Here is a 27,380-nt window from a genome sequence, read left to right as displayed (position 1 = left end):
TCAGGAATTACTGACTCAGATGTGTTTATAAGGTTCAAATAGGTAATAAAAATGTGAAAAGTGAACTCTTCTTATCCTCTTTATTTTTTCTGGAACACATGACTCTCCTACAATATTTTACCATGTATAAAAAATGTTTTGGTATAAGTAATTCTTTATTTTCCTCTTAAACTACCACATAAGAAAAACAATAGTATGAAAATGGCTCTATTGTGTCTTGATGAATTATAGAAGATTCAAGGATCAAATATACTTTCTCTGTGCTACCACAGGACTTTATATATACATAAATGTGGTTTTGCTTTGTGGTATGGTGCTGGGTTTTGAACTTAGGGTTTCCTACATATTAGGCAGATATTCTACAGTAGTAGAGCTACATCCCCAGCCCAGATATCGCACTTCGTATGGCATGGTTTCTGTCTTTGGGTTCATGCCCTTGTGTGATACTCAAAACATTCTGCCTGTTCCAGTTACATCTCTAATCATTGAACCTCTTCCCTCAATTTTGCACACATGTTCATATATTAAACTTCAACTTTACTGAATTATATTTCCCCAACATGCCTTTTTTAATGCTTCCCCATCTGTCCTTCCTTCCCGCTAACTGTGCTTAAATCAACCTCAATCCCTGGTCTCACTGTCATCCATTCTGTTTGGTGCTAGATAAACCTCAGCACAGAACTCTAAACTCAAGTGCCATTCCTGGGCATGAATGTTGCATGTACACTCATATGTGTGTGTTTTACCAGAGCACACACAAGCACTTTAGCAGATGGTCATTCAACTGCTCCATTTAGGACTTACCTAGAATTCTTGCATAAAGTTGGATTCCAGGATTAAATTGTGTAGTTCCTGAATTTTCAGGCAGTGACATACTGCCTCTGGTATCAATTTGATTAAACTTGATAACTTTAATGCCATTTGGTTCTATTGGGGAGAAAGAATTTAATTGCTTACTCTAGAGAATGGATTTTTTCCCCACTGACTAAGGAATAGAACATTTATTAAGATTATCTTTGTGACCTGAAAGGGAGAAATGTACTTCTTTTTCCTTAACAGAAGCACGTCCAGGGCATTTTTAGCATGTGGTAAAAATTGAATAATTGGGCAATACTGACTTCTTTGGGATTCAGCCTTCAAGCCCCTGCTGTGTGATTAGTTCTGTCCAACCTGCTGCGTGCTTGAGCAGGGAGCCTGCAGAGGATTAGGAAGGAAAAACCCTTTAGCAAGTCTCAGGTACTAAAGACGTTTGCTTTAATTTCACATTACACATGGTTATATGGTTTCCCTTGGCAACCTCCAGTTCTGCCCTACTTTATAATCAGAGGATGGCAGGATACATTGCACACTTGTCATCACCTGGAAAGGGAGTGTAGAGAACAAAATTTGTCTCAAAAGAAGAAACAAAAAGGTTACTAAAAAGAACAGAGGAGTCTGATATACCTTCAGAAAGAAACAGATGGTTCTCTGTAGATTTCATTGATGAGAGAGATTCTAGAACTATCTATAGCAGTTTGGGGATATAAAGGAATGAGACCTAATTCTATAAATCTTTTAAGGGGTAAAAGAGTTATATTTACAAATTAGAGATGAGTTTTCATTTTAACAACAATAATAGTTACCATTTAATAAGTACATGATAGGAATCTTTGGTAACTTCCATACATGATTTAATTGAATTCTCACAATATTCCTGCCAAGGAATTATTAATATCTCTGAATAGATGAAGAAATAATTGTTTATTGATCTCTTAAACTATGAGGCTGGAGGAAGTGTGAGACAACATGATTTCAGTTTTGGAGACCTTTTATTTTTTTCTATCATCTTAAAAATCTTAAAATCCTATAAGTCCTTGCTTCCTTTCTTTCTTCCTTCCTTCCTTCTCGCTTTTCTCTCCCCCCTCTTTTTGCCAGGGCTTGAACCTAGGGATGCTTAACCATTGCGCCATATCCCCAACTCTTTTTAAAAATCTTGTATTTAGGGACAGGGTCTTACTAAGTTACTTAGGGTCTTGCTAAATTCCTGAGGCTAGCTTTGAACTTTTGATCCTCCTGCCTTAATCTCATGAGCCACTGAGATTACAGGTGTGCACTACCATGCCTGGTTCACAATCCTATCAATCTTAATAGCATTTACTATAAAGCAGTATATTAACTGATGTCTACTAATGATAACATTCAGCCCCTTCAGAAAAGTTTAAATTTTAATAATCTTAGTCCAACTCTATAATTTTACATATTAGGAAATTGAATTCCAGAAATTAAGTGGAGCGTAAAACTAGGTTTTCTAATTCCTAGTAATCTATGAGTTGTATATGCCCATACACTTTGAAATAGGGGTTCAATAAATGGAAGGAAATAAGGGGTCTTGTAGTACTTTAAATGGTATTAGGCAGAGTAAAAACAATAAATCAGGCACTGGGAAGAGTTCTTACTTAGCTGGTGATTAGTTCATTCTCCTTGACTCAAGTCTGAACGTATTAATATACCTCATATTTTCAATGATCACAGGTCTTTAGAAGTGTCTGGTGTTCTTCCAGTCATTTGAGGGAAGACCTGTTTATTGAAAAGGAGAGGGGCTGTACATATGTATCTGTGTGTGTGTATGTGTGTGTGTGTGTGTGTGTGTGTGTGTGTTTTGCCATGTCGTGAAGTAAATGTGAATGCTAATGACTGACCATTTTTGTGACCTGTGAAAGCAGAGGGTATTAATATTATTGACTTGTTCACAAGATGCCATACACTGTGGGCAGGCCATGTCATTACCTTTTACTGAAGTGAAAGCTGTGGGAATCTAACGGAAAACTGGGAAATCTCAGTGGCACATATTTACTATGCAAAGCATTTTACATGAATTTTATTTACTCCTTATAACTTCAGTGGTTATAAATGTTATCTTCATTTTTAACAGTTTTTTTTTATTAATCCTTCCTAGAACATTCGCCTAACACTTTATTATGAGAATTTTTAAATGTATAGAAAAGTTTAAAGAATTGTTAACAAACATCCCAAGGCCAATTGGATTCTACAGTTGTTACTTTTTTTATATATATTTGCTTTATTATATATCTGGCCATCCATTTATCTACCCATAAATCCATCTTAGTTTTTGTTGTATTTCTTAGTGAGTTGCAGATGTTACTACATTTAACTCCTGAACATATAAGTGTGAATATCATGAAGTAGGTAGAGTTAAAAATGTTTTCCTTAACTGAACAAACAAAAACAAAAAACTGGAACTTCAGTTCTGTGTTTTGGGAACTATGTATTCAGTCCCTTTGAGCTTTCTCCCATGAAATAATAAGGTATTTTAAGAAAAAATGTAATCTACCCATGTTAAAAATCACTCAATACTTCATTAATGAAAAATAGAAACATGTAAAAGGAGGGGGATACCCCTGAATTCATAGGCCACAGCAGCTCAGCACTGCAAAGAAATCTTACCCCATTTCTGATTTTAAACAAGACTGAGGTCACTGCAAAATTTTTAAACTCAACTCCTCTCCTAACAAGGGAAGTTAGATTAGCAAATTAGTTAAGCACTTCAGTAATGATATTGGAACTTAATTTCACTGAACTTTTCCCCTTTTCTTTCTGGGTGTGACTAAATTGCCTACAGCATGCTGCATGGTTGCTGGTAAAACAGGAAATGGGGTAAGTAATTTAGGTAGGGAGTTTTTAACCACCATTTAAATACAAGCTATCTAATTCTTAAATACTTTTACTGCTACTGCCTCTCTCTCTCTCTCTCTCTCTCTCTCTCTCTCTCTCTTTAAGAGTGAGAAATTGGCACAAAGAAGCAATTTTTTATTTTATCAACCTTATTTAGTTAGTTTACTTGCATAGCCTATTAGTAATCTATTAAAGTAGGTTTATTTATTGTATGTGTATATTAATGTGAATGTATATACATAAATACATATTTTATATGTATTAGGCACTTATGTAATTTGGGAAATTAAAATAATAACTTTTATGTTGGTCTTAGAAAATAAATTATAAAACTAGGACATAAAAGATAAATTGTAAAATTCTAGCTAAGCCAGAATGAATTTATACACTGCTACCTCATACAAAACATAAATGTACAGCCTTTTTTAAAAAAAGTTTTTGTAGTTGTAGATAGACACAGTATCTTTATTTATTTTTATACGGTGCTGAGGAACGAACCCAGTGCCTCACACGTGCAAGGTAGGCACTCCACCACTGAGCTATAGCCCCAGCCCTGTACAGTCTTTTTTTGAAATTCTTAGAGACCAAATGTATTGGAGTTTTAGAATTTTTGAATATTAGGGAGGAAATTCAGTGCTAAATATAATATATAATACACTCCTTTCTTGGGGTCGTACTATATAATCAAACATTAATATTTCTTCAGTAAACAAGAATATTCACACTAAGCTTGGTAAGCAAAGTAAATAGTCTTGTGTTCCAGTTGGAATGTGATTGCCAACTGAGTGGGTTTGTTTGTGTTTTTTAATGATACTGGGGATTGAACCCAGAGCCTCATACATTCTAGGCTAGGACTCTACCACTGAGCTACATACTTAGTCCCTTTTAAGTTTTAAAATTTGAAACAATTTTCTCCACTGGACTAAGATGCTCTAAATATATCTCAAAGTATTGTGAAGGATTTAAAAGACAATTTTCTTAAATATGTAATGAATAATGTTTTAACTCATTTTTAGGATTGACTTAAATTACTGCAACCCTTTGCACTTTAAATAATTGGAATCTAAATAATTTTTAAAATAGTTTCCATTCTTGTGTTTTTGTTACATATTTTATCCTTTAAATTGTATTCTTAAAAATGTATCCACACACATTAATTATACACTTTCAGCTGTGATGTTAGTTTATGTATATATCATTAAACTGTTGATACAGTATCAAGATAGTCTTTTAAATGCTTGAATGTTTTGATATTCAAAGAATTAGAAACAGTTTGTGAAGCTTCATATTTGAATAAATCCTTGAATGTAGAGGAGTAATTTGATTATTTGTCTAGGGCTTATCTGGGTATTTAAACCATAATCCCAAAGCATATTAAAACATTTCTGTAACCAGTTAGAATCTCTGCTAGATACAGAATGAGTAGATAGATTATTTTTTAATTTGTATTTTTAGAGAACAGTGGTGTCTTTAAATTCTTCCCCCACCCTGATAAATTCAGTTTAACAATTAGCTAAATTACTTTTGTTTTCTATCTGCAGTTAGTAATGTCTTTTATTCTTACAGAATTAAAATACAATGGATATTGCAATGGATATAAATCTAATTTTTATCACTGAAAATTAGACATTAAAAGGGATGATTCACAAGTTCCTCTGAACATCTCTTTTGTTAAAACAGCCCTGTAAATAGCCAGGCTGTTTTAAAGTTTTACTTATTTGAATTATAAGGACTTGTTAGTTTGTTTGTATTGTCCCTGTTCTCAACAGAGTAGAGCAGTTTTAGTAATACCACACCATGTTTTTCTTTCCTCTTACCTCAGTTTCTTTCTATCACAATTTTAGACTAAATCTAGATCTTATAATAGGGACTTTCTAAAATCTGTGTATTGGTTCATGAGTCAATTTTGGGGGAATGTGAAGTTTTTTTTCAGACAAGAATCTGGAAGTACATTGATGAGCATTTCAGAACATTAATACTTCAGGATTTAATATTTTCAGTAGCAAAGAAAAATAGGAGAGATTTTACATTGATTTCCCAAAATTAAGTCCCATTTTTAGCAAGACAGAAGATGCAAGCTTTTTTGTTTTTGTTTTTGTTTTAGTACTGAGGATTGAACACAGGGTACTTTATCACTAAGTCATATCCCCAGTCCCTTTTTTAAATTTTGAGACAGAGTCTCGCTAAGTCACTTAGGGCCTCACTGAATTGCTGAGGTGGCCTAGAACTTGGAATCCTTCTGCCTCAACTTCCCAAGTCTCTGGGATCACAAGTGTTAACCTCCATGCCTAGCTAGATGCAAGTATTTTTAAACAGGGATATGAGCAGTAAATAATCATCTCTTTTCTACCTTTCCAGAATGTATAAATCCTAGAATCTGGCAATTCCAGCCCAGAAAAACAGATTAGTGTACTTTTGTCAATAAAGCTTTAAAAATTGATTCCTTTATTTCACTAGAATATAGTTGCATGAGGTAAGGAATTTTTGTTCACTTTATTCTCTGCTTTCTATATAATGTGTAATATAGTAAGTATAATTATATAAATACTTGCCTTTAACAGAAAAAGTGAAGTTTTTGATGTCAGTGAATTATTTTTTATTTCTCAGAAAACAGAGTCTGTCACTGGGAAGAAATGATATAGTTCAGCTAAAAGAAGCCTACAAATGGATAACATACCCCCTGTTTTCAGAGGAACTGGGTGTTCCCATTGATGGAAAGGTATCGGGGTCATCAGCATTGTTAATTTCATTCTGTGGTTTTATTAGTTTTACTTTATTCTGTGGCAGGGTTTGGATTAGCCAGAGGAATTTTCTGCTTAAATAATTCAGTAAAGGATTTCCAAGCTTTTAAAAATGTTGATTTCTAACAGTCATACATTGAAGATAAAGCCTCTTTTGTTTTTATTCCCTAAAAAGTTCTTTGTGATCCAAGACACTTATGAGTATAACAAGTAATATGTACCTTAATTAACCTTAAAAGGTTAGAAATGAATCTTTTCCTCTGATGTATTCATAGTTTCATGGGAAGGGGGCAGATTTACTGATATTAAGCAATATATAAATAACTGACAAGTACTGAGTCAACTCTAGACTATTTAATTTTGGTTAATCTGTGGCTAATATTGTCTCCAAATATACAGGCAGTACTGATTCAACTATAGTGAGTTTGGGCTCAATCTATCCCGCTTTGTTGGCATTCAGTTCCTTCTGTTTGTTTTGAGATAGAGGCTGTTTTTGAATTGAGAGCCCTTTGTCACCTTTCTGATAATTTCAGAGAAGACTGCCTCAATCTCTGGAATACTGAATTTCAGAGAAGAGCCCAATAGGTTTCTGGATGTGAAAACAGAACATATTCCTAGCTCATCTTAAATTAGATTTTAATAGTATGGCTTTATTGCATCATCATTTTGCTTGAAGGAAATTCCTGGAATATCAGATACACCCCTATTCAGATAAAATCACAAAACCATCTTACAAGGCTAGTTTTTTTTTTTAATCCTAAATTATATACTGTTTATACTTATATTAGTTAGAACACATATGACTGTCCTTTAAACTGAATACTGAGAGAACAGAAAATAAAACCATAAATAGTATGAAGAGGAAATGAGATAAAGAGAAGTCATGAATGCAAAATATTTTTACCTCGAATTTCAGTTTGGGAGCACAAATACTTTTACATGTTGAATCAGTGAAAACAGAAAATAGAAAACAAAAAATGTAATAATGTTTTAATAGAGTCAGACTGAGTGAAGTTTTCTTTAATAGAAAACGTGGTTCATTTTAATTTTATTTTGCAAATTTGGATAAGGAGCAAAAAAAGCTCTTTCATTATTGTAATTCTAGAGTAACTAATAGGCTTATTAGCAATCCAGTGAACTTAGTACATATAGAAATCAGTAAATACAGAACTAAATAAAAAACAAGAAATTGTAACTCAGTAAAAAAGACAAATTGTAACAAAGTATAACATTTATATCTTTTTTAATGTGAAATTTTATATATTCTCTGTGGAGATAAAAGTATATAGAATATGAAATTGTGCTGTTTTATGTACAAGATGTGCATGTAAAAGAATATAGCATTTTTAAAATTTTAGAATAATTTTCTATAACTTAAATGTCTGACACTTAAAATTCAAAAATGTTTATGAAAAAAAGATTAAATAAAGCAATTTTCCAAAAGCATGTTTAATATTTTAAAATGTACATATATATGTTTATATTCACAAATATGTCTAGAAACATTAAATTGTTAATAGTTCTATTTCTGTGGAGTGGAAGTGAAAAACCATCCTGTATTTGATTATTTTATAAACTGTAGGTGTTACTTTTGTAACAATACAAAAAAATTAAGATCTATCTATCTCAAATCCATTAGAAATTTGAGCACTTAAAATATGCTTCATACAAGGGCTGGGGATATAGCTCTGTTGGTAGAGTGCTTGTCTTGCATGCACAAGGCCTTGGGTTCAATCCCCAGCACCACACACACACACACTATATATATATATATACACACACACACACTCTCTCTCTCTCTCTCTCTATATATATATATATATCCACATACATATATATGTATACTTCATACAGAATTTTTAAAGATGCAAATAAAATGTGTTTTGCCTTATTAATAATTCTAATCATAGTATTGACAGAATAAGTTGTTTGTTTTAGTTATTCTCTCTTTCTGGTTCCCTGAATTCTGATTGAATTCCGATTCATCTTTGTACCTAATTTGTATATTTGTCTAAAAAATTACACAAATTTGTTTTGATTTTACTTTAAAACTTTCTTGGTAGTATCTCTAGTGACTGAGGTTTACAAGTTAAAAAAAAAAAAAAAGAACAACAACAAAAATACAATCTAAAAGTTTCCTTTACAGCTGCCCTGTGAACAAGCTGATTTGAGAGTAGTAGTAATATTTCTAGTTTTCCTTGTCATTTTTTTTGAGCCAATCTTTGAGAGTTAATTTCTATATCCAGTCATAAGTTGTAAGATGTTAGTTTCCTTTTGCTCATTTTAAAACTGTCTTTATAATTTTTAGAGCTTGTTTGAAGTGAGTGTGGTCTTTGCTCACCCAGAAACAGTTGGGGATTGCCACTTCCTGTAAGTTGCCATGTAAACGACAGTGTCAAATTTTGTAAAATTGTTAATGCTTTTGGTTTTCATTGAAATAGTAATGTTTCTCTTTCTAATTAACATTTCAGAACTTGTCATATTTTAGTACATTAAAAGTGTGCCTTCTAACTTAAGGTTTCTGGATAAACCAGGGTAGCTCATGTAAGAGATTAATTTTGTCTACTTCTGATATCTTGAGTTTAGCAATCATGTTGTGTAAAATATATTTAATTGACTTATATCTACCCCCAAATAAACTAATTAACTTTTTATATTCACTTGAATTTTATTTCAGAGGTAAAATTTTCCCAGACTGTTTCAAGCCAGCCAAAAATAAGCAGGTAAGGATTCTTTTGAGCTGAATATGAAGGTAACAATAAAATGAAAATGCACTGGAAATGGGCAACTCTCTTATGCCAAAATTAATCTTTAAATATTTTCATTTGCTACATTTAGTTTTTTCAATTTTTAGCAGCTTTGCCTTCATCTGTGAAGTCATTGCACATACATATCCATATTTGTGCCTGCGTCTGGGTTGTTCCACTGGTTCCTTAAATTTAGAACCAGTATTTCAATGATATTATTATTAACCATTTGGGGAAATACAGCTTTCAGTTTTTAATCCACCAAGTTACACCATCAGGGAAAATCCATGGCAAGTATCAGCAGTGTCCCAAACTTTTGTCTAATACATACTTTCCAGAAATTAGTTTAAAAAAAAAATCTAATCCAAGCTAAGTTATTTTATTTATTAGGATAGTCATAAATTAATACAGTTTGAGTGTACCTTATTCAACAGTGCTTAGTTCATAAATGTTTCAGATTTGGAAATTGTTTGAATTTCAGAATATTTGTGTATACTTTACTGGTTAGGCATCCCTAACCTGGAATTTAGATTTTCAGATTAGAGATACTCAACCTTTGTAGATATTTCAGGCCACATTCGCAAAAAGGATATTTTATTCAGACTCTCCTTTGTTGTCTAATGTTAGCTGATTTTCATGTCAGTGAACAAATTAGTTATCATATTCTTTTAGTTCATATTATGCCAGGATAGGATAGCATGGCATGCTGTTGGGGCAATCTTTCATACTCCCATTACTTAGCTGGTATTTTATAATTAAGCATTCCTACAATTTTACTAACATCCATTTTGTTCTGTGGTTGTTAAAAAGAATATGTTTATTTTCAAAGATATCTGGGTCTTTCTTCTTGATTTGACTACTAATTGGCTTATTTAGAACTTGGGGGAAGAAGTTAATAACTTTTGTCAAATACTGTGTATGGAAATAATTAGAAATGCAGACTAAGTCTAAAGCATTGTCTCCTTACTTTTCTTTTTTTGGGGGGAAACAATCTAAACTTTTTTTTTTTTTTTTTTTTTTAGTTGTAGATGGACAGAATTCCTTTGTTTATTTTTATGTAGTGCTAAGGATCGAACCCTATGCCTCACACATGGTAGGCAAGTGCTCTACCACTGAGTCACAACCCCAGTCCCTCATTACTTTTCTTATATCATGGCACAGCTGGAGCTTTACCATGTTGATTCAATACCTTGAGACTAACAAATGGAATTGAGGTTTGGGGGGGAAAAAATCAAGCACATTTCCTACAATGTTGTCATTTTTATATTTGAAGAATGTCATATTTTGAGAGGAATAAGACAGTGCCATCAAAAACACATGTTTTGCTGGTCTGCCTTGCAGTGCAGAAATAGATCAAATTGAAGAGAAGAGTAGAGGTATACCAATTTCATAACTGACATTATGACTGCTTAAGTTTTTCTTATTTTCTTGAAAATAGTAAGTATTTTCCCCTTTATGTATGTAAAATGACATAATTTCTCCAACTATGTTCTGTATTTCAGCTCTGATTTTTTTTTTTGTCTAGGTAATAAAATGTCTTTTTAAATTTTCCTTTTACCCTGTATAGTCGGTATTCACTAGAATGGCAGTTATGAAAGCTTTGAATAAGATAAAAGAAGAGGATTTCCGCAAGTAAGTAGAAGTATCATGGAATTTTAGAATAAAGGGAATGTTAGAGATAATTCAGATTATCTCTAAGACAAGACTGGATGTATTTCAGAGACCAGGACTGCATTTTAGTCATCCTTATATTCCCAGTTCCTGATATAGTAACTGGCATGTAGTGGTGTTCAGTAAATGTTTGTTAAGCTAATATTTAAATTATGAGTCAAGTCTAACTTCTTTATATTTTAGAAGAGGATATTGAGATCCGAAGAGGAATTGACTTGCTTATGTTTTCAACTGGGTAACAGAGGGTGGACCTCAGGCCCAGTGCCATTTCTATCACTTAACTAATCCTATATGTCCTAGCTTGGCCCATCTCCAGAGGAGGGAGAAGACTAGGGAATTTTCTTACTTGTAATGGGAATAGCACTGGCTAGGAAGTCAGGAAACTTGATTTTAATCAAGTCCACTCTGTTTCCCCAGTTGAAATCTTAGGCAAGTCAACCAGCTCTTTGGAAATCAGTGCCCTCTTCTAAAATATAAATTGTTAAAATATGCTAAAATACAATAAACCTTACATTATAATTCTCAGTGTATTTATAAATAAAATATTATTATGGTTATTCTTCCAGAAGATACTTGAATAAATTTTAAACAGTGATATTATAAGGAAGGTTTTATATCTCTGACAGAGTCTCAGAATGGAAAATATTTTTATTAAATTTTAGAGAGTAAATTTTACTTTATACACAGGAAATTTCCAAACCATGCATTTGGGGTTAAATCTATATCTAGTTATTTACAGGTAGTTTCCAGTTTTGAACTTACAAATTTCTAGACGATGGATAGAGAATAAAGCTATATGTTGTTTTTTCCTCTCTGTCCTCAGTAGGTTTAAAGTTTCTTAGCTAAGAGGACAGTGTCAACCACATTCCCTCCCCCCCAACGTAATCTAATTCCCAAGGTCGTATTTGGAATGAGAAGAAAGCAAAAGGAAAAATGGTCAAGTGCCCTCCCTGACAGTTGGGACTTATTTCCCACAGGTGGGATGTACTTCATAAGTGGGACCACTTACTGCATATTAGCTTTACCCAAATAACTGAGTATCATGTAGGTAAGTCAGCAGCAAGTGAAAAAAATGATTGAAGAGCCTGGAGAGGCTTCCACTTCATAGATATGGATTCCCCCATCCCCAAATCTCAAGGCTGTGAAATTCATTTGGGAAAATGAGACCTCCTGAGCATAAAAGGTAGTATCAGAGCTCTCATAAACTTAGTGCCACTCTCATAAATTAAAAGTGTTACTCCAGAGGCCTAAAATAACTTTATTGTTTCAAAACTAAAAGTTAGGGAGAGGTGTATAGTCCTTGAGAATCTCAGGTTCTGTTTGTGTCTCAGACAATGCTGATTCATCTTAGTTTTGTAATTCAATATCGTGTCTGGAAAATAGTAGCTGTAAAATTTATTTTGTTTTACAGGCAGTTTCCTTGTCCTCCAAACTCACCAAAGGCTGTTTGCACTGTTCTTGAAATTGAATGTGCTCATGGTGCTGTTTTTGTGGCTGGTAAAATATTTTGTCTAGAATATATGTATACTGTCAACCTACTGTTGTCCTTTCTGAACAACTCAGTTGACTCCTTTTCTGTTTTATTTTTATTGTTGTTATGATGTTCTGGTTAGTTTACTCTTTTGATATGTAACACTAATACCCAATCTTTTTTTTAGATTCTGTAGGCTGTCCTAAAGATCCTTAGGGAATATAATTTAAAAATATCCTTAGGAGAGCTGTTATTTCAAATGTTATGCCAAATGGAAGTGACAACTTTCCAGGTTTTAGTAGTTTACATCATAGGTGGGTAGAAATATAGACAGATGTGGAGACCCAAAGTGATCAAAGACTATAGCATTGAAGATATTTTATAACATGGAAAGCAAACTTGAAAAAATGATATTATTATGTCCAAATGACCAAACACTTGGCCTTCACCTGAAAAAATAATTGTTATATTGACTTTCCCGAGTGGTTAGATAGCAGACAGTTTTAATTGCTTCAATGATTCACACCTATATTCCCACATACTCAGGAGGCTAAGGCAGGAGGATCACAAATTCAAGGCCTACCTGGGCAACTTAGTGAGATCCTGTCTCAAAATAAAAAATAGAAAGGACTGCAGATGTAGCTCAGTGTTAGAGTACCCCTGGGTTACATCTCCAGTACTGTGAAAAAAGGAAGAAAGAAAGAGAGAAAAAGAAAAAGTCAGTCAGTTATAGCTCTTTCATAGTAATAGGTGAAATGAAATTGTTCTTAGCCTGCCCTAGGGCAGTAAAATCTACCGACTTAGAATAGCTTTATTCATAAAACAGTGAGTCATAGTCTGTTGGGGTGTTTTGTTTTTTGTTTTAACTTAGAAAAACTTCAAAATTTCCTATATTTGAGTTCTTTGGAATATGTTGTCACCAGTGACTATTACTTTGAAAGTATTATTAGTCACATATAAAAGCAATAATTTTTCTTTTCTTAATGATCCTTGGTATGTTCCATAATATTATATAACTTGTTCAATCAGCCAGTCATATTATAAAATATATTGAGCATTTCTTTCAAACTTACTTAATACACCATTCATATCATGTCTTTAGCCATATATTCTATTATTAATTTAAATATTTTTAATTATCTTCATTTCTGTGTGTTGGCCCCCCAATACATGGAAAACAAGTGAATTAGTTAAAGGCTAGGCCTTGTTCTGCATCATAGTACCTAGAATATTGGCACTCAGTAAGTAGTTGTTGCTTCTCTTTATCCTATTGTGTTCATCATACTGTTCCATTGAGGCTACCTGATATTTCTTTGGCAGGGAGATACAATAAATATTCCAGGAATCTACCACAAACTCCTTGGATAATTGATGGAGAAAGGAAGCTGGAATCTTCAGTGGAAGAATTAATTTCAGATCATCTGCTGACAGTATTCAAAGCAGAGAGTAAGTGTTATGATATTATTATTTTAAACACATTGTTATTTATGAATAGATTTCTTGGGAGCGGCGGGAAAGATTTCTAAATTTTACTTATCATTACCGGGTCTGGTCCTCTTGGCTCTAGGCTTCCCATGAACAGGGATTGTTATGTCCAGGGCTCTTCCTTCTCAAAATCACTGCTCCCTTCTGGGAAACTCAAAACAGATGAAACTACTTTTCAATGAATGCAGTTAAGCCCTGGCCTCAGCATACTTTAGCCTTAGCTTCTTTGGGGGAATATAAGGAAATTAAAACACAGCTTCCACATCCAGTGCTTGTTCAAGAGTTGTCATTGGCAAATATCTGGCTTCTATATTAACCTATAAAGTATGTTGGGATGAAGTTGAGGCCTTGAGAAAATAGATCAACAGTAGCCATTTTACAAGGACTTCATGGCAGTGTATTGTTTTAATTTCTTAAATATTAATGTACCCAGAGTGTGTGGAATGAGTCAGATCCTGTTAGACTTATGTTATCCTTGTCCCAACAAGTCTGTCAGGTCAAAGGCAGCATGAAGTCCTGTGATTTCACCCTGGGGTTAGATAAGAGAACAAGGAGTAAGATTTCAATCACAGGAAATCATGTTACATGTCAGGAAAAACTGCAGGCAATGAGTTATGTCACTTTTTAGAATGTAACTTTTTAGAAAGGGGCTCCCAGCCTGAGTAGAAGACCTTTTTATCAGGAACCAGCTAGATATCTGTTTTTCTCTTTGAAAAATCTTAAGAAGAGTGTGCTTTGAGAAGGAAGGCAGATGATCTAGATAAGGTACAGTTGTCCCTTCTAGCTCTAATTTGTTAAGAAGAAAATGAAGCATTTCAAACTATATCCTTCTTATAATTTGTTGCCTGTCAGGTCGGTTGGGCACCTTCCTTTTTTTTTAAGGCTCTTTAAGAATTTTTTTACTGAATGGAGAAGAAAGTATCCCAGCAATCTAATATTTTCCAAAATCTTAGGAGTAAAAAACTTTGGGCTATTGCCATAAGCTTTTACCTATTAATTTAATATTTACAACTGGTTATCTCATAAGATTTACAAAGTAATGAAAAAGTGAAAATAAAGCTTAGCATTAAATGTCTTCAACACTTTTGAGAGCTACCTTATTCCCTTTCTGTAAAAAGATTTAAGAAATCTTCAGTTCTAATTACTTAGGTCCCAAGGAAACCTCTGTCATCCTTAGGGCTGTTGGAGAGCTCTCAAACAGCTGTGCTTCCCCCCCCTCAGTTTTTATGAAGGTGATTTGTTGTCATTTTCTATTTGAAGGAGGAACTATTACCCCCAGACTGAAAATAAAGTGAATTGTGTGTTCAGAGTGTTGAAGAACTTTATTAAGAGCCATATGAGAAAAAGCAGACCTCTGGACCTCTGTGCTGATGGCTCCTTGTTAGGGGATAAAACCTTGTTGTTTGAAACCCCTGATTAATAGCATCAGTTTTCTAAATCAATCAATTTCTAAGCTATATTACCAGTTATTTCTGATTAATGGTTCATATCTGAAAAGATGATTCTAATTGTTGTAACCCTAAGTTTTACAGTTCTGTGAATTAAACTGGTATTACATGGGGCACCCTAGCTATTCTTACTCCTAGGTGGGATATACAAACTTGATCCTTCACTTCCAACTGGCATGTGCCGTTATCTGCTTGCTAATTCCCTAGGTAATGAGTAATAAATTTTGACATGCTCTTAAATTCAGAGTCTAAGAAGTTTTCCCCAGTACTATACTTATTACTTTACTTATTGAATAAATATTTGTCATGTCAGCTCCCTGCTGAAAACTGGTCAGTGATGAGCTTTAAGCTAAAGCTTAGTTTCAAACTATTTAACTTAATGTTCCAAGGCCTTCATTAGCTGGCTTCTGCCTGTCTTTCAGTCTTGTCTGTCTGACCCTGGTTATGAAGGCCATTACAGATTAGTTGAACTATTTATAGCTCCTGATCATTTTTGCTATTGATTTTTTTTTAACATTCTTTCCTTTGAGCAGAAGACAAAACCCACAGAATTAGGGGGATAAAGCAAGGTATAATGTGAGTTTAGAAAGCTCAACTAAGTTTTAGTATGTATTTTTTAATACTTAAGGCAGTGGCTCCCTTTCCTTTTTTGTTAGCTATTATTTCTAATGTACACTAATAAAATTTCAGGGTTTGTCTGTACAAGTTTCTCCCAGTCTAGAGTCCAACAGTATTTTCTTAGTTCTCAATTTGAAACATTTTCAAAAAACTATAATATATATACTTCTCCTTTGTTCTGGATTTAATGCTTCTCTGGCCTTCTCAAGAGCCTAGCTTTCTACACATCCTTTCTTCTTGATCAGTTGGAGTTTGTGGGAAGTTTTATGGGATGACATATGAATCTATAATTTCCGTTCTGAGTTAGCAGTAACTGTTGGACTTATCTCTGAGTCCTGTTCATTCTTTCCACCCCTGCTAGTCTTGAGTTCTGATTCAGTCGCTGTGTACCCCTTGATTCCCTGACATGTATACAGAATCCTACTCCCTGTCTACTTTCTTCACCTGGAAAAGAACCGGACCTCATGCCTCTTAAGGATGCCCACTTGGCCTGACCTCAGGTGTTAGCAAACCACAGGTCACCTAGACTTCTGAGCCTTGCAAGCAGTTTGAATTGTAGACCTGCCTTTGATATCTAGACCTTATCCAAATAGCTGCAGGTTGAACGCACAGCTTTGGGTCCTGTGGGTCAGGAGAAATCCACTTTACCAGGTGCTACATGGCACATACAACAGCCCAGAGCCTGTTTCCAAAAAGTTGTTGGCCTTGGCTGGCTAAAGGAAATTTTTAAAGGGAAGGGAAGAAAAAAATCTTACTTTCTGTGTAGCTAAACATCCCAGAAAGGAGGACTAATCTTCATTGTTATTTTCATGGGACTTTTTAAACTTCTGGCTTCTGTTTTCTTTTTTTTCTTCTTTTTTAAAGATAGGGTATCCCTATGTTGCCTAGAAGATTACCATTAGCTTTCCTTTTTCTAAAATTTGCATGAAAACTTTGCATATAAAATCTTTCCTGAGAGAAAATGCTTATCAAAATGATATAGTCCTGCATATCTTGTCCCTCTCCTGTTCTCAGGAGGCCCAGGTTGCTTGCCATTCAAGTGCTGGAAGATCCTTAGGGAGAACACCAGGTACCCTGAAAGCTAGTGAATGGACCCTCAAGAGAAAGAAGCCCGCAAAGTAGTCCTTTGCTTAAAAGGAAAAGTGAGAACTATGCAACGATAGATAGGTAGATATGCAAATAATACCAAAAAGCAAGGAAACAAACCATCCCAAACAGCCCATAATGCTTTAGCAACTGACTCCATTGATTCTGCAGTGGAGGAAATGTTAGTGAAGGAAGTCAGAAAAATTCATAGTTAAAATGTTATATGAGCTAAAATAAAGTATATAAGGTGTGAAGTCAGAGGGAAAATACAGGTAGTGAATGATCATTTCAATAAAGAGGTTAAGATTCTGAAACAGAACCAAATGGAAATCCTGGAAATGAAAGAATAAATAAACCAAATTAAAAATTCTACGTAAATTATCACAAATTGATTAGAACACTTTGAAGATAGATTTCCAGGCCTTGAAGACAAAGTATATGATTTGAAAATAAAGTCAACCATAAAGAAAAGATATTACTAGACCATGAAAATATTCAGGAAATCTGGGATAACATTAAAAGACCAAATTTAAGATTCGTTGAGGGCTGGGGTTGTGGCTCAGTGGTAGAGCACTCGCCTTGCATGTGTAAAGCCCTAGATTTGATCCTCAACACCACATAAAAATAAATTGATTAATTAAATGAAGGTATCATGTTGGTCTACAACTACAACAATATTATTAAAAAATTCATTGGGGTAGGTAAAGCTCTGAAATATAAGTTAAAGAAATGTACAATCTTTTCAATGAAATAATATCAGAAAAATTTCCAAACCTTAAGAATGAGATGGAAATTCAAATACAAGAGGCATATAGGACTCCAAATATACAAAATTACAATAGATCCATTTTAACCATTTCAAGGCACATTATAATGTAAATGCCTAACACAGAAAATAAGGTTAGAATTTTAAAGCTGTAAGAGAAAAATGACTGGTCACATTTACAGATAACCCAACTCAGAGGACTTCAAGTGATTTCTCAACCAAGACACTAAAAGTGAGGAGGGCTTGGGATAATATATACCAAGATCTGAAAGAAAATGGATACCAACCAAGAATACTAAACCTAGAAAAACTAAGCTTCAGAATTGAAAATGAAATAAAAACCTTCCATGATAAACAGAAGCTAAAAGAATTTAGAACTAGAACGCCTACACTATAAAACATACTTGATAAAATATTTCATGAAGAAGAAATGAAAAATAAAAATGAAAATCAGAATAGGGAGGAATTACACTAGAAGAGTAGTCAATTAAAGTGAATAAAATGCAATTTAAATGTAAAAAATAAAATGACAGGAAAAAAATAATCTCAATAATAACATTGAATATAAATGGTCTGAACTTTTCAGTTAAAAGACATAGGCTGGCAGGTTAAAAAACAAGACCCAATAATATGCTTTCTAAGAGACTCACCTCATAGGCAAAGACATTCACAGACTGAAGGTGAAAGGACGGGAAAAAACATACCATGGGACTTTTAAACAAGCAATGTTAACTAGTCTTATATCAGATAAAGTAGACTTCAAGCCAAGATTAATCCGAAGAGACAAAGATTACTTCATAATGCATAAGGGATAAATAATACATAAACAAGATATAATGATTGTAAATATTTATGCCCCAAACAATGGAGTATCTATGTACATCACAAAAACCCTTCTTCATATGAAGAATCAAACAGACCATAATACAATAACACTGTGTGACTTTAACACACCTTTCTCACAACTGGATAGATCATCCAATTAAAAACTAAGTAAATACTCTACAGAACTAAAAAATACAATTAAGAATATGAACCTAACAGAAAGATATAGAATATTTAATACATCAACAACTGAATTCACTTTCTTCTCAGCAGTACATGGAACATTTTCTACAATAGATCATATTTTAAGTTACAAAGCAAACCTTAGCAAATACAAAAATATAGAGATAATACCTTATATTCTATCAGATCATAATGGAATGAAATTAGAAATCAACAATAGGTTACAAAACAGAAACTACTGTAACACTTGGAGGTTAGATAATACACTTTTGAATGATGAATGGATAGCAGAAAAAAAATCACACACACAAAAATTCTTAGAGTTAAATAAGGTGATTCAACATATCAAAATCTCTAGGACAGTATGAAGGCAGTTCTAAAGGAAAATTCATAGCATTGAACTCATACATTACAAGAATAGAAAGATATAAAATAAATAATCTAATATTACATCTGAAAGCCTTAGAAAAAGAAGAATAAATCAACACCCAAGTAAGTAGAAGAGGGGAAATAATTAAAATCAGAGCTAAAATTAATGAAATTGAGATTTTAAAAATATAAGAGATCAATGAAACAGTTGTTTTTTTTTTTTTGAAAGTTGAAAGTTGATAAACCCTTAGCCAAACTAACCAAAACAGAGGGAAAAACTCAAATTATCAAAATCCAAGATGAAAAAGGAAATATTACCACAGATGCTACTGAAATCCAGAGGATCACCAGAAACTATTTTGAAAATTTATACTCTAACAAGCTAGAAAATCTTGAGGATACTAACAAATTCCTAGAGACATATGACCTACCCAAATTGAACCATGAGGACATAGAAAACTTAAACAGATCAATTTCATGTAATGAAATTGAAGCAGTTATCAAAAGCCTTCCAACAGGACTGGGGATGTGGCTCAAGCGGTAGCGCGCTGGCCTGGCACGTGTGCGGCCCAGGTTCGATCCTTAGCACCACATACAAACAAAGATGTTATGTCCGCCGAAAACTAAAAAATAAATATTAAAAATTCTCTCTCTCTCTCTCTTAAAAAAAAAAAAAAAAAAAACAAGCCTTCCAACAAAGAAAAGCCCAGGACCAAATGGATTCTCAGCCCAAGTTCTACTAGCCATTAAGAAGAATTAATACCAGGGCTGGGGATGTGGCTCAAGTAATAGTGTGCTCACCTGGCATGCGTGGGGCGCTGGGTTCGATCCTCAACACCACATAAAAAATAAAAAATAAAGATATTGTGTGTCCACCTAAAACTAAAAAATAAATATTTAAAAAAAAGAATACCAATCCTCCTCAAATTATTCCATGAAATAGAAAAGGAGGGAACACTGCCAAACTTATTTTACGAAGCCAGTATCACTCTGTTACCAAAAGAGACAAGAACATGTCAAGGAAAGAAAACTTCAGACCAATATCCTTGATAAATATAGATGTAAAAATTCTTAATGAAATATTGGAAAACCACCTACAAAAATACACTAAAGAGATAGTGTACTATGATCAAGTGGGTTTCAAGTACAGATGTAATTCACCACATAAATAGGCTTAAGGACAAGAATCATATTATTATCTCAATAGATGTAAAAAGAAAAAAGCATTTGACCAAGTATATCACCCATTTATGTTTAAAACACTGTAAAAACTAGGGGTAGAAGGAACTTACTTCAACATTGTGAAGGCTGTATATGACAAACCTAAAGCAACGTTACTCTACGAAAAAAACTGAAAGCATTTCCTCTAAAAACAGGAACAAGACAAGAATGCCCACTTTCAACATAGTCCTTGAAACTATATACAGAGCAATCAGGCAAGAAAAGGGGATTAAAGGGATTCAAATAGTTTTCTCCTTCTTTTCAGAAGAGCTCAAGTTATCTGTGTTTACTGTTTACATGATCCTATGTTTAGAAGACCCATAAAACTCTACCAGAAGACTTCTAGAGCTAATAAATTAATTCAGCAATGTAGCAAGAATAACATTCAATAATAAATCATGTTGCTACACTCCAATGATGAATCTTCTCAAAAGAAATTAGGAAAACAATCCCATTCACGGTAGTCTTTAAAAAACAAACAAACAAATAAATCTTGGAATCAATCTATCAGAAGAGGTGAAGGACTTCTACAGTGAAAACTATAGAACACTAAAGAAAGAAATTGAAGAAGACCTTAGAAGATGGAAAGACCTCCCATGTACTTGGATAGACAGAATGAATATTGTCAAAATGATCTTGCTACCAAAAGCACTATACAGATTCAATGCAATTCTTATGTTCACAGATGTAGAAAAAAAGCAGTTATGAAATTTATTTGGAAAAATGAGACTCATAATAGCCAAAGCAATCCTTAGTAAGAAAAGTCAAGCAGGCGGTATCACAATATTGGACCTCAAATGATACTACAGAGCTATAGTAACAAAAACAGCATAGTACTGGCACCAAAAAAGGCATGAAGATCAATGAAATAGAAGGCATAGAGACAAACCCACATACATTACAGTTATCTGATACTTGACAAAAGTGCCAAGATCATATGTTGGAGAAAAGATAGCCTTTTAAACAAATGGTGCTGGGAATATTGATTATCCATATGTAGAAGAATGAAACTAGACCCTTATCACTCACCCTGCACAGAAGTCAGCTCAAAGTGGATCAGAGACTTAAGAGTTAGACCAGAAAACTTGCAACTGCTAGAAGAAAATGTAGGCCCAACAATCCAGCATGTCAGCTCAGGAACTGACATCTTTAACAAAACTCCTAAAATACAAGAAGTAAAATTAAAAATCAATAAGTGAGATGGCATCAAATTAAAAAGCTTCTTCACAGCAAAGAAAACAAGCATGAAGAGAGGGCCTACAGAATTGTAAAAAATGTTTGCCACCTGTTCCTCAGAACATTAATATCCAGGATATACCCCCCCCCAAAAAAAAAAACCCAAACCCCTCAAAACGTAACACCAAAAAACAGCCTGATCAATAAATGGAAAAGGAACTAAAGAGAAACTTCTCAAAAGAAGAAATACAGTGGTCAACAGATGTATGAATAAATGTTCAACATTTCTAGCAATTAGAGAAATGCAAATTAAAACTATACTAGGAGCTATGGTTGTGGCCCAGTGGTAGAGTGCTTGTCCAGCACATGTGAGGCACTGGGTTCGATCCTCTGCACCACATAAAAATAAATAAATAATATAAAGGCATAAAAAATACAATAGCATTATTTTTTAAAGATTTTTTTAAAAGATGAACACAATATCTTTACTTATTTATTTATCTGCCTATTTATTTATCTATCTTGCCTCATGTGTGTGAGGCAGGCGCTCTACTGCTGAGCTATAACCCCAGCCCCAATAACATTATTTTAAAAATATTTTTTAAAAACTATACTGAGATTTCATCTCACTCTAGTTAGAATGGCAATTATCAAGAATACAAGTAATAATAAATGTTGGTGAGGATGTGAGGGAAAAGTACACTCATACATTGTTGGTGAGACTGCAAATTAATGCAATCACTCTGGAAAGCAGTATGGAGATTCCTCAGAAAACTAGGAATGGAACCAATGTATGACCTGACCCAGCTATCCCACTCCTCAGTATATATTAAGAACTTAAAATCAGCATACTATAGTGATGTAGCCTCATCAGTGTTTGTAGCAGCACAATTCACAATAGCCAAGCTAGGGAGCCAATTTGGTGCCCATCAACAGATGAATAGATAAATTGTGGTATATATACACAATTGAGTATTACTCAGCCATAAAGAAGAATGACTTTATGACATTTGCTGGTAAATGGATGGAACTGGAAACTATCATGCTAAGTGAAATAAGCCAGTCCCCAGAAATCAAAGGTATAATGTTTTCTCTGATATGTGGAAGGTAATCTAAATTAAGGTGGGGAGGATAAAAGAAAAAGAGAAGAAAGGTCGCTGGAGTAAACAAAGTGAATGAAGGGGAAGGGAGGAAGGATAGGATAGGGAAAGACAGTAGAATGAATCTGACCTGAATTTCCTATGTACATATATGAATATACCACAGTGAACTTACCATCATGTGTATCTACATACAATAAATTAAAAAATATATATAAAGAGCAGAAAGATCAGTAGAGTAGAGGGAATGGAGCAGGAGAAGGAAAGGAGAACTACTAAGTACTGAATTAGAACAAATTATATTTCGTGCTTTTATAATTATGTCAAAATGAATCTTATGTATAGCTAAAAAGACCCAAAATAAATAAATAAATAAATAAAGGGATACCGTTCTTCTTCCCCTCCTACTTTCCCTATCTACTCGTCTTAGAAGTCTTGTTCTTCCTCATCTTGTGCTCCCCAAAGTGACTGGAATATTGAGGAATAAATTCAAATTCTCATAACATGTATTAGAATTGTGCTCTTAGTGTAATAATGTTCCTGTGCATATCCTGTCCCATGCTTACTTTTCCATATTATAGTACATATCCCTCCACCAATAGTAACTAGGACTGTGTTTATCTCTCTGCATCAAGCACAGGGCCTTGCACATTGTAGGCACTCTATAGGTATTTGTTTACTAAATGAATAACGTTCTCCTAACCTTCAACCTCTATGTTCAGAGACCTTAAACTTTACCACTTTTTTGACTAAACATCCCAACCTTTCCTATTCCTTGGTCAAAGATGACTGGTCCTTTCTGTCCCCCTAAGTACACGTCTGAGTTCCTCTGGCCATGTCTTTGGTGATGCAGTTATTGTTGGGTGGTTAAGAAATGGGTGTCAGATTACCTGTTTCATACTTAACCCTGCCAATGGATCTGCAATTCTTAGAATGATAGGACCTTAAGCATCATGTCTCTGACCCACCTTCGTCATAAGTAAAATGATGATAATGACAGTGTTAACATGTACAAAGCATTTAGAATAATGCCTTCTCAATGGTAGTATTTGCTACCATGCTGGTAGCAAATTGGTAGCAACTTATTAAATAATTTATCAGTTCTCTATCTTAAAAAAAAAAAAAAAGCACCATTTTCCCATCCAGTATTTATGGCTTTTAGTCTACAATGATCTACTTAATCGAAGAATGTATGCTAGTTTTATCATGGTTTCAGCCTAGGTTTCATTATAAAATGAATTTTTTTAAAGAGTTAAACCTCCCCTTGCCACCTCTTAGAGTTTAATTCTTAAATAAATGTATTTATTTTAAGGAAAGTAAAAAAAGATGATAGAAGTTTTACCATTAGCTGGTCACCAGGAAGGTGGTGGGGCCTTCCTTCAAATAGTGCTCTGTGTTTGGCTTTCCCATGGGTTTTTGACCTAGCTCTGCAATTTAATTGTGTGACTTGGGGAAATTACCTGAATTTTTAAAGCTTGGTGTTCTTTTTCTTTATTTACTGCTTACTTCATAAAGTTATAAAGATTAAATATAATAATGTGTGCATGATTTTTACTCCGGTGCCTGGCATTTAATAATGATATTAAATGTGCTCAATAAGTGTTGCTTATTATTATCATTACTATTTTCAACAGAGATTGGGGTTAGAGATGGGATGATAACTATCTGGTACCACTGTTCAGGAGCTTAAATTGGGTTTCTACTAGAGGTTGGAAATGAATGTCTCAGGGTTATTGTGTCTCTAATATTTTTTTCTTGATATGCTTTCCAAAGGTTTTAATTTCTCATCCTCTGGAAGAGAAGATGTAGATGTGAGAACATTAGGAAATGGTAAGATTGCATCAGCATCACCTGATTAAAAGTAACTTCCCTATGGTCAGCCTTCCCAAACAGCAGGCTTTCCATAGTCACTTAGTCAGAACCAAAGTGGGCAGAGCCCAGAGCTTCTCCAAGGGGGGAAGCCTTGTGGATTATGGAGCAGCCTTTGTAAATTATATTATATATGTCTTTACAGGAATCATTTCTTCAGAGCCCATCCTTATTTCATACCTGTAGGTTGTAAGGGACTTTTATGTGCATTAAAAAGAAGGTACCTGATTTTTTCTCCCCTAAATTTGATTATTAGTTATTCCATGTAAAAATGCTTCAGAATCACCAGTAGTTTTCAAAATGATCATCTTCATTTAAAAAATGATTCTGCTATCTTAGACTTTCCTTTTTTTTTTCATTTTATCTTGTTGAATTACAAGAAAAATGATGAGTATTAATCCCAAATTTTGATCTGTAGTCCTTTTCTCTCATGGAATCATAGCTTTTGTATTTCCCTAGTGGATTAGGCTGGGAGAGTGAATTTCAACTTGGTATACTTGAGCATTCCTGCATGTGAAAACGTTATGCTAGAGTAACCAATTTGATTAGTGGTTGTTTGAATTTTATTTTGTGATTAACACAGCCTTGTTTGTGGACCTTCGGGAAAGCAGTCATTTTCGCATAATGCTTCTGCTGGAGTTTAGCAGCCCTCACCCCCTCAAAAGCCCCTTGCTTCTTTTCACACATTCTTTCCCTCCCCCAGATATAGTCATGTCACTAAACTTTCAGTCCTCTAGTGCTCAACCTGTTTTTCACACCTCCTAACCCTCTTACATTAGCCCAAATGTTAACTCCATCAACACGTTTCTGTTTCATGACGGGGTGTGTGCTGCCAGGAAGGCCCTTTGCAATTGAGCTGGTGAATCCTCATAGAGTACATTTCACTTCACAAGAAATTAAGGAACTTCAGCAGGTAAACCACTTCATGACATGGAAATCGTCATGTTTCTGTAACTCTGTAACTGAACTAGAGTTGCTCATTGTTTTTCTTTTTCTGCTACTATAGAAAATTAATAAGTCATCTAACAAAATCCAAGTACGTGACTTGCAGCTTGTCTCAAGGTAAGGGTAGGCTTACTGGAGATGATTTCAAAAGGGAAGTTTTTGTTGTGAATTATATGTTTGAAAAAGGAATTATATCCAGAATATATAATGTACTCTAATTTAAAATGGAGAAATGGTTAAGTAGACTTTTCTCCAAGAAGAATATACGAATAGTCAATGAAAAATTTTAAAATGCTCAACATCATTAGTCATTAGGGAAATGCAAATCAAAACCACAATGAAATCCTACTTTACACTCACTAGATTGACTATTTAAAAAAACAAAACAAAACAAAAAAAAAACAAGTGTTGACAAGAATATAGAAAAACTATAGCTTACATTGCTGGTGGAATTGTAAGTGTGCCCACTTTGGAAAATAGTTTGACAGTTTCTCAAAAGATTAAACAGTTACCATATGACCCAGCAATTCTACTACTAGATATCATATATGCAAGAAGAATGAAAACATACATCCACACAATGTACATGAATGTTCACAGTAGCATTTTTTTAAAAGCAAATAAATAGAAATTACCCAAATATCTATGGATAAACTGTGTGACACAGTATATTCCTCTTAGCCTTATCCATGGAGGGTATGTCCAAGACCCCCAGGGAATGTCTGAAATTGGATAGTTTCAGAACTCTACATATACTTTTTTCCTATACAGATACACCTTTAATAAAATTTAATTTCTACATTAGGCACAATAGAGATTAACAATAACAACTAATAATAAAATGGACAATTATAACTTTATAGTGTAATATGTTATTTAAAATGTGAATTATTTATTTCTGGGATTTTTCCATTTATTATTTTCAGCCAAAAATTTACCTGAAACTGCGAAAAAGGGAAATCATAGATAAGGGGGGACTACTGTATGTCATATAATGGAATATTATTAAGTAGTAAAAAGGATTGAAAGACTGACATGTGCTGAAACATAGCTGCCTTGATAGCACTATGAAGTGAAAGAAGGTAGTCACCAAACACTGCATATTGTAGGATTTCATTTTATATGAAAGGTTCAGAATAGGGAACTCTATATGAGACAGAAAAATCAATTAATAGTTTTCTAGGGCTGAGGTGGAGAAAGAATAGGAAGTGCCTGCTAATGGGTATGTGATTTCTTTTTGGGGATGATGATTGCATTGTAGAATTAGCAGGTGGTGGTAGCCACACAACTCTGTAAAGATATTAAAAATCATTGAATTTGTACAGTTAATCTAAGGGAGTTGTACAGAAATTGTATCTTAATAAAGCTATTTTTAAAAAGAGGAATTTGGGGCAAGGCTTGTGTGTACAATATATATTCAGGCAAACTTTCTTTTATTGTTTTTGTTCAGAGAGGCAATAGGTCATATGAAAGAAGGTGAAGAAGAAAAGACTAAGACCTATAGTGCCTTAATATGGACAAATAAAGTAATACAGAAGAAAGACATCGAATTCCTGAATGATATAAAGGTAGTTTAAGTGTTCTGTTCTTTTGTTTTTCTACTGTCTATATATGTCTGTTGTCTTCTAGTTTATAACCAGAAAGTCATAGAGCATGGGCTTTGGGGTCTGTGAGACCTGGATTCAAATCCTGGCTTTGAATCCACTTACTATCTGAATGACTTGGCACTTCATCTAACCTGTTGGATAGACATTGTTGCTAGCAATTAAGAGCCCTGCTCAGAAGACAGATCTCTTGGGTGAAACCCTGATCTGCATTTCTTAGTGTGATTTTGGACAAGTTACCTAAGCTAATGCTTCAATTTCTTCATCTGTAAAATTAGTTAAATAATTAAATGAATTTAATCATATAAAACTCAGAATTGTACCTAGCATGTAGAAAATGCTCAATAATGCTATTGTTTGTATTTGATTACATGAAATAAAAA

At 33.8% G+C, this 27,380-nt stretch overlaps 1 protein-coding gene across 1 annotated transcript in view; it reads left to right on the top strand.

Moving 5' to 3' along the window:
• Nucleotides 1-27,380, top strand: part of Pus10 (pseudouridine synthase 10) — an 80,575-nt gene that overhangs the window by 34,408 nt on the left and 18,787 nt on the right. Inside the window, exons 5-15 of the mRNA XM_076832601.1 lie at nt 3,620-3,654; nt 6,280-6,391; nt 8,722-8,783; nt 9,091-9,136; nt 10,728-10,792; nt 12,243-12,328; nt 13,623-13,748; nt 24,353-24,409; nt 25,285-25,361; nt 25,455-25,510; nt 26,844-26,961. Of these exons, the coding sequence (XP_076688716.1) occupies nt 3,620-3,654; nt 6,280-6,391; nt 8,722-8,783; nt 9,091-9,136; nt 10,728-10,792; nt 12,243-12,328; nt 13,623-13,748; nt 24,353-24,409; nt 25,285-25,361; nt 25,455-25,510; nt 26,844-26,961 (840 nt within the window). The remainder of the gene's footprint in view (nt 1-3,619; nt 3,655-6,279; nt 6,392-8,721; nt 8,784-9,090; nt 9,137-10,727; nt 10,793-12,242; nt 12,329-13,622; nt 13,749-24,352; nt 24,410-25,284; nt 25,362-25,454; nt 25,511-26,843; nt 26,962-27,380) is intronic.

Source organism: Callospermophilus lateralis, chromosome 14, assembly GCF_048772815.1.
Source record: "Callospermophilus lateralis isolate mCalLat2 chromosome 14, mCalLat2.hap1, whole genome shotgun sequence".
In the NCBI taxonomy this organism is placed as follows: domain Eukaryota; kingdom Metazoa; phylum Chordata; class Mammalia; order Rodentia; family Sciuridae; genus Callospermophilus; species Callospermophilus lateralis.
The sequence above is the reverse complement of the archived record's forward strand: the minus strand, read 5'-3'. Positions and strand labels throughout refer to the sequence as shown.